The sequence below is a fragment of the Balaenoptera musculus genome, chromosome 3 (assembly GCF_009873245.2).
Source record: "Balaenoptera musculus isolate JJ_BM4_2016_0621 chromosome 3, mBalMus1.pri.v3, whole genome shotgun sequence".
Taxonomy (NCBI): Eukaryota; Metazoa; Chordata; class Mammalia; order Artiodactyla; family Balaenopteridae; genus Balaenoptera; species Balaenoptera musculus.
The window spans coordinates 33,954,594-33,967,971 of NC_045787.1; the positions used below are offsets into that span (position 1 = coordinate 33,954,594).

The 13,378-nt window shown below is 37.0% G+C and overlaps 1 protein-coding gene across 1 annotated transcript; it reads right to left on the minus strand.

The window, feature by feature from the left end:
* Positions 1–12,691: 12,691 nt before the first annotated feature.
* LOC118892887 (cytochrome c) lies at positions 12,692–13,146 on the minus strand. The gene has a single exon (XM_036847920.1). The coding sequence runs from the start codon at positions 13,099–13,101 to the stop codon at positions 12,784–12,786; it is 318 nt and encodes a 105-aa protein (XP_036703815.1). The 5' UTR covers positions 13,102–13,146; the 3' UTR covers positions 12,692–12,783.
* Positions 13,147–13,378: the final 232 nt, after the last annotated feature.

The following is a 13,378-nucleotide window of genomic DNA, read 5'->3' on the forward strand; positions in this document are numbered from 1 at the left end:
TTCCTTTTATTTCTTTTTCCTCTCTGATTGCTGTGGCTAAAACTTCCAAGACTATGTTGAATAATAGTGGTTAGAGTGGGCAACCTTGTCTTGTTCCTGATCTTAGTGGAAATGGTTTCAGTTTTTTACCATGGCAAACAATGTTGGCTGTGGGTTTGTCATATATGGCCTTTATCATGTTGAGGTAAGTTCCCTCTATGCCTACTTTCTGGAGGGTTTTTATCATAAATGGGTGTTGAATTATGTCAAAAGCTTTTTCTGCATATATTAAGATGGTCATATGGTTTTTCTCCTTCAATTTGTTAATGTGGTATATCACATTGATTGATTTGTGTATACTGAAGAATCCTTACATTCCTGGGATAAACCCCACTTGATCATGTTGTATGATCCTTTTAATGTGCTGTTGGATTCTGATTGCTAGTATTTTGTTGAAAATTTTTGCATATATGTTCATCAGTGATATTTGCCTATAGTTTTCTTTTTTTTGTGGCATTTTTGCCTGGTTTTGGTATCAGGGTGATGGTGGCTTTGTAGAATGAGTTTGGGATGTTCCTCCCTCTGCTATATTTTGGAAGAGTTTGAGAAGGATAGGTGTTAGCTCTTCTCAAAATGTTTGATAGAATTCGCCTGTGAAGCCAGTGGTCCAGGGCTTTTGTTTGTTGGAAGATTTTTAATCACAGTCTCATTTTCAGTGCTTGTGATTGGTCTGTTTATATTTTCTATTTCTACCTCGTTCAGTCTTGGAACGTTGTGCTTTCCTAAGAAGTTGTTCATTTCTTCCAGGTTGTCCATTTTATTGGCATCTGGTTGCTTGTAGTAATCTCTCATGATCCTTTGTATTTCTGCAGTGCCAGTTGTTACTTCTTTTTCCTTTCTAATTCTATTGACTTGTGTCTTCTCCCTTTTTTTCCTTGATGAGTCTGGCTAATGGTTTATCAATTTTGTTTATCTTCTCAAAGAACCAGCTTTTAGTTTTATTGATCTTTGCTATCATTTCCTTCATTTCTCTTTCATTTACTTCTGATCTGATATTTATGAATTTTTTCCTTCTGCTAACTTTGGGGTTTTTCTGTTCTTTCTCTAATTGCTTTAGGTGTAATGTTAGGTTGTTTATTTGAAATGTTTCTTATAACTTGAGATACGATTGTGTTGCTATAAACTTCCCTCTTAGAACTGCTTTTGCTGCATCCCGTAGATTTTGGGTTGTCAGGTTTTCATTGTCATTTGTTTCTAGGTATTTTTTAATTTCCTCTTTGGTATCTTCACTGGTCTTTTGGTTATTTAGCAGTGTATTGTTTAGCCTGTATGTGTTTGTATTTTTTACAGCTTTTTTTTCCTTTGATTGGTATCTAGTCTCATATCGATGTGGTCAGAAGAGATATTTGATACGACTTCAATTTTGTTAAATTTGCAAAGGCTTGATTTGTGACCCAAGATATGATGTATCCTCGAGAATGTTCCATGAGCACTGGAGAAGAAAGTGTAATCTGCTGTTTTAGGATGGATGTCCTATAAATATCAATCAAGTCCTTCTTGTTTAATGTATCATTTAAAGGTTGTGTTTCCTTATTTATTTTCTTTTGGATGATCTGTCCATTGGTGAATGTGGGGTGTTAATGCACACTACTATCACTGTGTTACTGTTGATTTCCTCTTTTATGGCTGTTAGCAGTTGCCTTATATATTGAGGTGCTCCTATGTTGGGTGCATAAATATTTACAATTATTATATCTTCTTCTTGGATTGATCCCTTTATCATTATGCAGTGTCCTTCTTTGTCTCTTGTTATAGTCTTTATTTTAAAGTCTATCTTGTCTGATATGAGAATTGCTACTCCAACTTTCTTTTGATTTCCATTTGCATGGAATATCTTTTTCCATCCCTTCACTTTCAGTCTGTATGTGTCCCTAGATCTGAAGTGGGTCTGTTGTAGACAGCATATATATGGGTCTTGTTTTTGTATCCATCCAGCCAGTTGATGTCTTTTGGTTGGAGCATTTAATCCATTTACATTTAAGGTAGTTATCGATATGTATGTTCCTATTACCATTTTCTTAATTGTTTCGGTTTTGTTTTTGTAGGTCTTTTCCTTCTCTTGTGTTTCCTGCCTAGAGAAGTTCCTTTAGCATTTGTTGTGGAGCTGGTTTGGTTCTGCTGGACTCTCTTAGCTTTTGCTTGTCTCTAAAGGTTTTAATTTCTCCATCGAATCTGAATGAGATCCTTTCTGGTTAGAGTAATCTTAGCTGTAGGTTTTTCCCTTTCATCACTTTAAATATGTCCTCCCAGTCCCTTCTAGCTTGCAGAGTATCTGCTAAAAGATCAATTTTTAACCTTATGGGGATTCCCTTGTATGTTAATTGTTGCTTTTCCCTTGCTGCTTTTAATATTTTTTCTTTGTATTTAATTTTTGATAGTTTGATTAATATGTCTCTTAGTGTGTTTCTTCTTGGATTTATCCTGTATGGGCCTCTCTATGCTTCCTGGACTTGATTGACTATTTCCTTTCCCATATTAGGGAAGTTTTCAACTATAATCTCCTCAAATATTTTCTCAGTCCCTTTTTTTTCTCTTCTTTTTTCTCTTCTTTTTCTGGGACCCCTATAATTCGGATGTTGGTGCCTGAGGTCTCTGAGACTGTCCTCAATTCTTTTCCTTCTTTTTTCTTTATTCTGCCCTGCAGTAGTTATTTCCACTATGTTATCTTCCAGGTCACATATCCATTCTTCAGCTGCAGTTATTCTGCTATTGGTTCCTTCTAGAGAATTTTTAATTTCATTAATTGTGTTGTTCGTCATTGTTTGTTTGCTCTTTAATTCTTCTAGGTCCTTGTTAAACGTTTTTTATAGTTTCTCCATTCTATTTCCAAGATATTGTATCATCTTTGCTCTCATTACTCTGAATTCTTTTTCAGGTTGACTGCCTGTTTCCTATTCATTTGTTTGGTCTGGTGGCTTTTTACTTTGCTCCTTCATCTGCTGTGTATTTCTCTGTCTTCTCATTTTGCTTAACTTACTGTGTTTGGGGTCTCCTTTTTGCAGGCTACAGGTTCGTAGTTCCTGTTGTTTTTGGTGTCTGCTCCCAGTGGGTAGGGTTGGTTCAGTGGGTTGTGTAGGCTTCTTGGTGGAGGGGAGTCGTGCCTGTGTTCTGGTGGATGAGGCTGGATCTTGTCTTTCTTGTGGGCAGGACTGCGTCCGGTGGTGTGTTTTGGGGTGTGTTTGAACTTAGTATGATTTTAGGCAGCCTCTCTGCTAATGGGTGGGGTTGTGTTCCTGTCTTGCTAGTTGTTTGGCATAGGGTGTCCAGCGCTGTAGGTTGCTGGTCTTTGAGTGGAGCTGGGTCTTAGCATTGATATGGAGATCTCTGGGAGAGCTTTTGCCATTTGATACTGCATGATACTGGGAGGTCTCTGGTGGACCAATGTCCTGAACTCAGCTCTCCCACCTCAGAGTCTCAGGCCTGACACCCGGCCACAGCACCAAGACCCTGTCAGCCACATGGCTCTGAAGAAAAGAGAGAAAGAGAGAAAGAAAGAAAGAAAGGGAGGAAGGAAGAGAGAAAGACTAAAATAAAATAAAGTTATTAAAATGGAAAAAATTATTAAAAATAAAAAATTTAAAAGTTTTTTTTAAAAAAAGAGAGAGCAAGAAGAGAGCCACCGAACCAAAAAACAAATCCACCAATGATAACAAGTGCTAAAAAGTATACTGAAAAAAAAAAAATGACAGTCAGCACCCTAGGACAAATGGCAAAACCAAAGCTATACGGACAAAATCACACAAAGAAGCATAAACATACACACTCAGAAAAAGAGAAAAAGGAAAAAAAAAGTATATATATATGTATAAAAAAAGAAGAGAGCAACCAAATCAATAAACAAATCTACTAATGATGATAAGCTTTAAATACTAAACTAAGATAAACATAAAACCAGAAACAAATTAGATGCAGAAAGGAAACCCCAAGTCTACATTTGCTCCCAAAGTGCACTGCCTCAACTTGGGGATGATTTGTTGTCTATTCAGGTATTCCACAGATGCAGGGTGCATCAAGTTGACTGTGGAGATTTAATCTGCTGCTCCTGAGGCCCTTGGGAGAAATTTCCCTTTCTGTTTTTGTTCGCACAGCTCCTGGGGTTCAGCTTTGGATTTGGCCCTGCCTCTGCGTGCAGGTCGCCTGAGGGCAACTATTCCCCGCCCAGACAGGATGGGGTTAAAGGAGCAGCTGATTAGGGAGCTCTGGCTCACTCAGGCTGGGGAGAAGGGAGTGGTACGGAATGCAGGGCGAGCCTGTGGTGTGACGTTGCAACAGCCTGAGGCACGACATGTGTTCTCCCGGGAAAGTTGTCCCTGGATCACAGAACCATGGCAGTGGCGGGTTGCACAGGCTCCCAAGAGGGGAGGTGTGACCTGTGCTTGAACACAGACTTCTTGTGGCTGCAGCAGCAGCCTTAGCATCTCATACCCGTCTCTGGTGTCCACACTGATAGCTGCGGCTTGCGCCCATCTCTAGAGCTCATTTAGGCGGTGCTCTGAATCCCCTCTCCTCGTGCACCCCGAAGCAATGGTCTCTAGCCTCTTAGGCAGTTCCAGACTTTTCCCTGGACTCCCTCCCAGCTAGCTGTGGTTCACTAGCCCCCTTCAGGCTGTTTTCACGTAACCAACCCCAGTCCTATCCCTGGGATCTGACCTCTGAAGCCCGAACCTCAGCTCCCAGCCCCCACCCGCCCCAGCAGGTGAGCAGACCAGCCTCTCAGGCTGGTAAGCACTGGTCGGCACCAATCCTCTGTGCAGGAATCTCTCCGCTTTGCCCTCCGCACCCCTGTTGCTGTGCTGTCCTCTGTGGCTCTGAAGCTTCCCCCCCCACCCACCCCCCATCTCTGCCAGTGAAGGGGTTTCCTTGTGTGTGGAAACTTTTCCTCCTTCACAGCTCCCTCCCCGAGGTGCAGGTACCATCACTATTCTTTTGTCTTTGTTTTATTTCTTTCTTTTACCCTACCCAGGTATGTGGGCAATTTCTTGCCTTTTGGGAAGTCTGAGGTCTTCTGCCAGTGTTCAGTAGGTGTTCTGTAGGAGTTGTTCCACATGTAGATGTAGTTTTGATGTATTTGTAGGGAGGAAGGTGATCTCCACGTCTTTCTCCTCTGCCATCTTGGAAGCCTACTCATTTGTTTTTACCTTATTTTCCCCTTATATTTGATTTTAACTTTTTCTTTTTATACATATATATTTTTTATATCTTTATTGGAGTATAATTGCTTTACAATGTTGTGTTCATTTCTTCTGTACAACAAAGTGAATCATGTATATGTATACATATATCCCCATATCCCCTCCCTCTTGAGCCTCCATCCCACCCTCCCTATCCCATCCCTCTAGGTCGTCACAAAACATCGAGCTGATCTCCCTGTGTTATGCAGCAGCTTCCCACTAGCCATCCATTTTACATGTGGTAGTGTATATATGCCAATGTACTCTCTCACTTCGTTCCAGCTTCCCCTTCCCTGCCTGTGTCTTCGAGTCCATTCTCTACATCAGCGTCTTTATTCCTGCCCTGCCACTAGGTTCATCAGTACTGTTTTTCTAGATTCCATATATCTGTGTTAGCATACGGTATTTGTTTTTCTCTTTCTGACTTACTTCACTCTGTAAGTGATGGACTGTAGGTCCATCCACCTCATTACAAATAACTCAATTTCATTCCTTTTTATGGCTGAGTAAGTTTTAACTTTTTCAAATATTTAAAAGAATAATATGATTCAAAATACCAAACTATATTAAACGGAATACTTGAAGAGGTTACATTCCCTTTTCCTTTCATCTCATCTCCACACACTCCATGTAGATGACCAATTTCATTAGTTTCTGGTTTAACATTTTTTTTCCAGTTCTCTAACCTTTTGTTTGGCCGTGTCCTTGCGTCCATCTATTGAGTTCTTAATTTCATTTATTGTATCTTTAAATTCCAGTGTTTGTGTGGACATTTAAAAATTAGATTCTACTTCTTGGCTGAAATTTTTCATCTTCTCCTGTATTTTCTTGAATGTATTAATAATATTCAATATCCCTGTGTAATAACTTCAGTATCTGGATCTCCTATAGATCTTTCTCCTAGTTTTCAGTCATTTGGTCTTGTCTTCTGGTATGTCCAAAGCAATGAAAGACATCAAACCAGAGATTGAAGAGACACTAAGACATAAAAATAAAATCACATTTTAGGCACATCATAGTCAAACTGCTGAACAACAAAGATGGTTTAGATTGAATGCGGGACCTTGCTTATAAAAAAGCATTTCTAAGTCAGAGATCCTATCTTTCTCCAGAGAGAATTTGCTCTTATTTCTGGGTTGCAGCTTATCTAGGGCAAGTTACCATAATCCCATCAGAGACTACCATGCTTCAAGGCTCTATTTCAGTTTTTCTGAGAGCTGATCTATCACTGATTCTCCTACTCTTAGGATCCAGTCTTCTGGGGTCTCAAATGCAATATACCAGGGTATTTGCCAAGGCTCTCCTAATTTGGCAAAACTTGAACTCTAAAATTGTGTCACTAAAACTCTAAGACTGCCAAAAACTCTACTCAGCTTTTCAACCTTCCAGTTTTAGGAGAAAAGAAAGGTCACATGGTTTGGTTAACTTCTTTTTACTTACCTTCTATATCATATCTTGGCTTCTTAAGTCTTGATAGTAGTAGTAGTAGTTCTCTAATGCCTTCAAACATTAAACAAAATTTTTAGTTGTTCTCTCCAGGAGGGTTAGTCTTTTATAAGCTAATCCAGCAAGACCATAATGAGAACCCTTAAGACAATATTTTAATGATGTGAATTCTTTCTAGTTTTAACTTTGTATTAAATATTAACCAATTAATATAGTACTAAGAATTTTTTATGGTGGGAGAATGAAGGGAAACTTTACAAAATAATACTGGGAATCATCTGGAAGATAAACATCTGAGAATTGATGTGAAAAACTTTTAAAGGAGGCAGTAACAAACTTGGGATGTAGTTTATCTAATCCTGCCATAGTTTAAATATTTTGATGGAGTTAGAAAAATGGAAGCAGTTTGATACTGGAGATCAAACAGGTAGATTAATAGAACAGAATTCAGAAATAGATCTAAAATAAAAGTAGAAATTCTAATTTTATATTCCTGTTGGTTCTGTTTCCCTGAAGAACCCTGACTAATACAGATTTTGGTATCTGGAAGTGGGGTGCTGCTGTAACAAATACCTAAAATTGTGAAAGTGGCTTTGGAACTGGGTAATGGGTAGAGACTGGAAAAGTTTGAGGTGCATATTAGAATACAACCTACATTCCCTTTAAAGGGCTGTTGGTAGAAATATGAATGATGAGTTCTTCTGGTGAAGTCTCTGATAGAATTCAGGAACATGTTAGTGGAAACTGGAGGAAAGCGGATCCTTGTTATAGAATGGGAAAGTACTTGGCTTATTTGTATTCCAGTGTTTTGTGGAAGGTAGAACCTGTAAGCGATTAAATTTGATATTTAGCTGAGAAGACTTTTAAGCAAAGTGTTGAAAGCACTGCCTGGTTTTTCATTGTTGTCATAGTAAAATGTGAGAGGAATGAGGTAAATTGAAAAAGAAATTGTCATGAAAAATGGAACCAAAACTTGAAAATTTAGAAAATTCTGTGTTTCCATATTGCAAAAACGGATAAAGTGTGTACTAGAGGAAAAATCAAGGGTATGGCTGGATAATCATTTGCTCTAAAGAGATTATGAATGTGATTTATGGAACCAACCAGTCAACCATCTCAGCAGAAATGCTGCCAGCTTGGAATGAAAGGGAAGGAGACAGGACAAAACGAAGTTTTCTCTGGCTGCCTTGGCATCCCCTTTGACCTAGCATTTACAATACCAGAAACGTACACTCTAAATATGAGAAAGAGGAAAGCAGCTCCTGAAATCCCAACTGACACGTAGCTAGAACTCTGTGTTGTTAGGAGTTGGCCTGATGCTCACAGCTAGATCATGTTCTCCTGTGGGACATAAACATTCTCACAAAATACCAAAGTTGGACAAGGTCATTCTGAGAACTTGATAAAATGAGGCAAAATAAAGCTACTTTATAATTTTGTCTAAGTGTAGACAAAAACTATCACTGTGCAAAACACAAAATACCAAATATCCCCCTCTCCCAGCTAATATAAGTGACTGCTGCTTCTTACCCACCTATAGCTTTAACTTCTTTCCAGTAAGCCCTTTCCATAGATAAGATTTGTTGAGATACCCAGCTACAGAATTATTCACGATTTTTGACAGCACCCAGTCTAGAGCTAATCCCCCTTCTTTGGACCTTCTACAAAATCACCCATGGTATGTTTTCTCCCTCACTGCAATGAGTAATAAACTCAATTTTTTGACCTGTATATATGTTCCTGGTGGTCTTTGGCTGGAGGTAAATGACAGATATTAGTCAAGAGTACATCAAGTAGAATGATATTCACTACAGTAATGTTTATAAAGCAAAATACTGTAAAATAAACTAAAGGTCCATCAGTTGGGGACTGATAAAATAAATTCCAGTACCCCTTTTGAATGGAATATCATGTAGCTATTTAAAAGAATGAGGTAAATCTATGTGTGCTGATATAGAAAGATCTCTAAGTTATCAAGTGATAAAGCCAAGTACAGAAAAATGTGGACATTATGGTTCAATTTTAGAAAGTAATTAAGTGTTTCAAACACTTATATACATGATAGCATTTTACTGGTTCCAGAACCCTTGAAGTGCTCTCATTTTTGTGTATTATATCAATTAATATTTGCCATTTTAGAAATTAGAATTGCAAATTTAAAAAATCTATATATTATTTCATTTAAAAATAACAATATGAAACCCAAAACATGTTAACATACATATTTTATGAAAAATAATTATTTTTCCAAAACAAGAAATAAATTAGTGAGAAGTGTCATTATTTTACATTTTTGTAAATTATATTAATATCTGTCTTAATAGAAGACAAGTTGATTCAAATATGTGCTTTTGTATTAAATTTGTTGCAATATAACATTTTGTTTGAAATATTGGAAGAAAACTTGGCCCCACAGAGATATGTAGTTTGAAAAAGAGCAGAATATTTTAATAACCATTTCAGATAGTTATTATATTCTTTTTTTAAAATTTAATTTTATTTACTTATTTTTTAAACAGCAGGTTTTTATAAGTTATCTATTTTATACGTATTGGTGTATATATGTCAATCCCAACTCCCAATTCATCCCACCACCACCACCACCCGACCCCACCCCCACTTTCCTCCCCTGGTGTCTATACGTTTGTTCTCTACAACTGTGTCTCTATTTCTGCCTTGCAAACCAGTTCATCTGTAACATTTTTCTAGATTCCACATATATGTGTTAATATAAGATATTTGTTTTTCTCTTTCTTACTTCTTTCTGACAGTCTCTAAGTCCATCCATGTCTATACAAATGACCCAATTTCATTCCTTCTTATAGCTGAGTAATATTCCATTGTGTATATATATATATATATATATATATATATATATATATACACACCACATCTTCTTTATCCACTCATCTGTTGATGGGCATTTAGGTTGCTTCCATAACCTGTTTATTGTAAGTAGTGCTGCAATGAACATTGGGGTGCATGTGTCTTTTTGAATTATGGTTTTCTCTGGGTATATGCCCAGTAGTGGGATTGCTGGGTCATATGGTAATTCTAGTTTTAGTTTTTTAAGGAACCTCCATACTGTTCTCCATAGTGGCTGTATCAATTTACATTCCCACCAACAGTGCAAGAGGGTTCCCTTTTCTCCACACCCTCTCCAGGATTTGTTGTTTGTAGATTTTTCTGATGATGTCCATTCTAACTGGTGTGAGGTGATACCTTATTGTAGTTTTGATTTGCATTTCTCTAATAATTAGTGATGTTGAGCAGCTTTTCATGTGCCTCTTGGCCATCTGTATGTCTTCTTTGGAGAAATGTCTATTTAGGTCTTCCACCCATGTTTTGATTGGGTTGTTTGTTTTTTTGATATTGAGATGCAAGAGCTGTTTATATATTTTGGAGATTAATCCTTTGTCCATTGTTTCTTTTGCAAATATTTTCTCCCATTCTGAGGGTTGTCTTTTCATCTTGTTTATGGTTTCCTTTGCTGTGCAAAAGCTTTTAAGTTTCATTAGGTCCCATTTGTTTACTTTTGTTTTTATTTCCATTACTCTAGGAGGTGGATCAAAAAAGATCTTGCTGTGATTCATGTCAAAGAGTGTTCTTCCTATGTTTTCCTCTAAGAGTTTTATAGTGTTGGTCTTACAGTTAGGTCTTTAATCCATTTTGAGTTTATTTTTGTGTATGGTGTTAAGGAGTATTCTAATTTCATTCTTTTACATGTTGCTGTCCAGTTTTCCCAGCACAACTTATTGAAGAGGCTGTCTTTTCTCCATTGTATATCCTTGCCTCCTTTGTCATAGAGTAGTTGACCATAAATGCATGGGTTCACCTCTGGGGTTTCTATCCTGTTCCATTGATCTATATTTCTGTTTTTGTGCCAGTACCATATTGTCTTGATTACTGTACTTTTCTAGTATAGTCTTAAGTCAGGGAGTCTGATTCCTCCAGCTCTGTTGTCTTCCCTCAAGATTGCTTTGGCTATTTATGGTCTTTTGTGTCTCCATACAAATTTGAAGATTTTTTGTTCTAGTTCTGTAAAAAATGCCATTGGCAATTTGATAGGGATTGCATTGAAGCTGTAGATTGCTTTGGGTAGTATAGTCATTTTCACAATATTGATTCTTCCAATCCAAGAACATGGTATGTCTCTCCATCTATCTGTGTCATCCTTGATTTCTTTCATCAGTGTTTTATAGTTTTCTGAGTACAGGTCTTTTACCTCCTTAGGTAGGTTTATTCCTAGGTATTTTATTCTTTTTGTTGCAATGGTGAATGGGATTCTTTCGTTAGTTTCTTTTTCTGATCTTTTGTTGTTAGTGTATAGGAAAGCAAGAGATTTCTGTGCATTAATTTTGTATCCTGCAATTTTACCAAATTCATTGATTAGCTCTAATAATATTCTGGTAGCATCTTTAGGATCTTCTATGTATACTATCATGTCATCTGCAAACAGTGACAGTTTTACTTCTTCTTTTCCAATTTGAATTCCTTTTATTTCTTTTTCTTCTCTGTTTGCTGTGGCTAGGACTTCCAAAACTATGTTGAATAACAGTGGTGAGAGTGGACATCTTGTCTTCTTCCTGATCTTAGCGGAAATGCTTTCAGCTTTTCACCATTGCAAATGATGTTTGCTATGGGTTTGTTGTATATGGCCTTTATCATGTTGAGGTATGTTCCCTCTATGCCCACTTTCTGGAAAGTTTTTATTAGAAATGGGTGTTGGATTTTGTTGAAAGCTTTTTCTGCATCTATTGATATGATCATATGTTTTTATTGTTCAATTTGTTAATATGGTGTATCACATAGATTGATTTGCATATATAGAAGAATCCTTGCATCCCTTGGATAAAACCCACTTGATCATGGTGTATGATCCTTTTAATGTGCTGTTGGATTCTGTTTGCTAGTATTTTGTTGAGGATTTTTGCATCTATATTCATCAGTGATATTGGTGTGTAATTTTCTTTTTTTTTTTGTACTATCTCGGTACTAGTTCTTCTCTAGATGTTTGATAGGATTCACCTGTGAAGCCATCTGGTCCAAGGATTTTGTTTGTTGGAAGATTTTTAATCACAGTTTCAATTTCATTACTTGTGATTGGTCTGTTTATATTTTCTATTTCTTCCTGGTTCAGTCTTGGAAGGTTATACCTTTCTAAGAATTTGTCCATTTCTTCCAGGTTGTCCATTTTATTGGCATAGAGTTGCTTCTAGTAGTCTTTTCAGTTGCTTTGTATTTCTGCAGTGTCATTTGTAACTTCTCCTTTTTCATTTCTAATTTTATTGATTTGAGTCCTCTACCTCTTTTTCTTGATGAGTCTGGCTAAAGTTTTATCAATTTTGTTTATCTTCTCAAAGAACCGCTTTTAGTTTTATTGATCTTTGCTATTGTTTTCTTTGTTTCTGTTGCATTTATTTCTGCTCTAATCTTTATGATTTCTTTCCTTCTACTAACTTTGGGTTTTGTTTGTTCTTCTTTCTCTAGTTCCTTTAGGTGTAAGGTTAGATTGTTTATTTGAGATTTTTCTTGTTTCTTGAGGTAGGACTGTATTGCTATACACTCCCCTCTTAGAACTGCTTTTGCCACATCCCACAGATTTTTTTTTTTAAGATGGAGAATTTTAATTAAATTGGCATGGTTAAGACCAAAAAGATAAAGTGGACATTGTCAGTGTATCTTCAACCCTTGCCTTAACAGGTGAATGAAGACAACTTGAAACACAGGTGAATCTTGCTGTTCTATGAGACAGTGAAGTGAGCTTCTCAATATTTAAATATATTAATATAACCAGTTATAGAAATCTAAATATAAAACCAATCTCCTATAGGGTTTGAGAAGGCATTCATCATATCCCTGAAAAGTTTAACATTCCTTATTCAAGTTTAATCATCTCTTTAGATGGGGAAAACAGTGATAGTACTTGCTGAACCAGAATTAATATCAAAATTCAAAAAGCTGACCATATTCATTTAGCCACAAGCCAATCTTATTTAAATCAGGACAGGAATATTACATCAAGTATTCATGATCTGAATTCTAGTGTATGAGATCAATTTAAATATGGTACACATAAAAAGTCATGAGACATGTGTTTCATAATAAATAAGGCAGTGGCCAACTATTACTCATTAGTAGCTTTTTTGAGATAAGCTATCAAGTCTGCCCTTTCTCCCTTCTTCTTAATGCCAGTGAAGATCATTTTTGTTCCAGGGATGTACTTCTTGGGATTCTCCAAATACTCCATCAGTGTCTCCTCTCCCCAGGTGATGCCTTTGTTCTTGTTGGCATCTGTGTAAGAGAATCCAACAGCCTGACCTGTCTTTCGCCCAAACAGACCATGGAGATTTGGCCCAGTCTTGTGCTTGCCTCCCTTTTCCACAGTATGGCACTGGGCACATTTCTGAATAAAAATCTTCTTGCCCTTCTCAACATCACCCATTTTTAAATCGTTCTTTCTCCGTGTACGACTAAGACGTTCCCGCTCACAAGCTGAATGTCCTGCTCTCTAATCCCCCATCCCATAGATTTTGGATCGTGTTTTCTTTGTTATTTGTCTCTAGGTAGTTTTTGATTTCCTCCTTGATTTCTTCTGTGATCTCTTGGTTATTTAGTAACGTATTATTTAGCCTCCATGTGTTTGTGTTTTTTATGTTTTTTCCCTGTAATTAATTTCTAATCTCATAGTGTTGTGGTTGGAAAAGATGCTTGATATGATT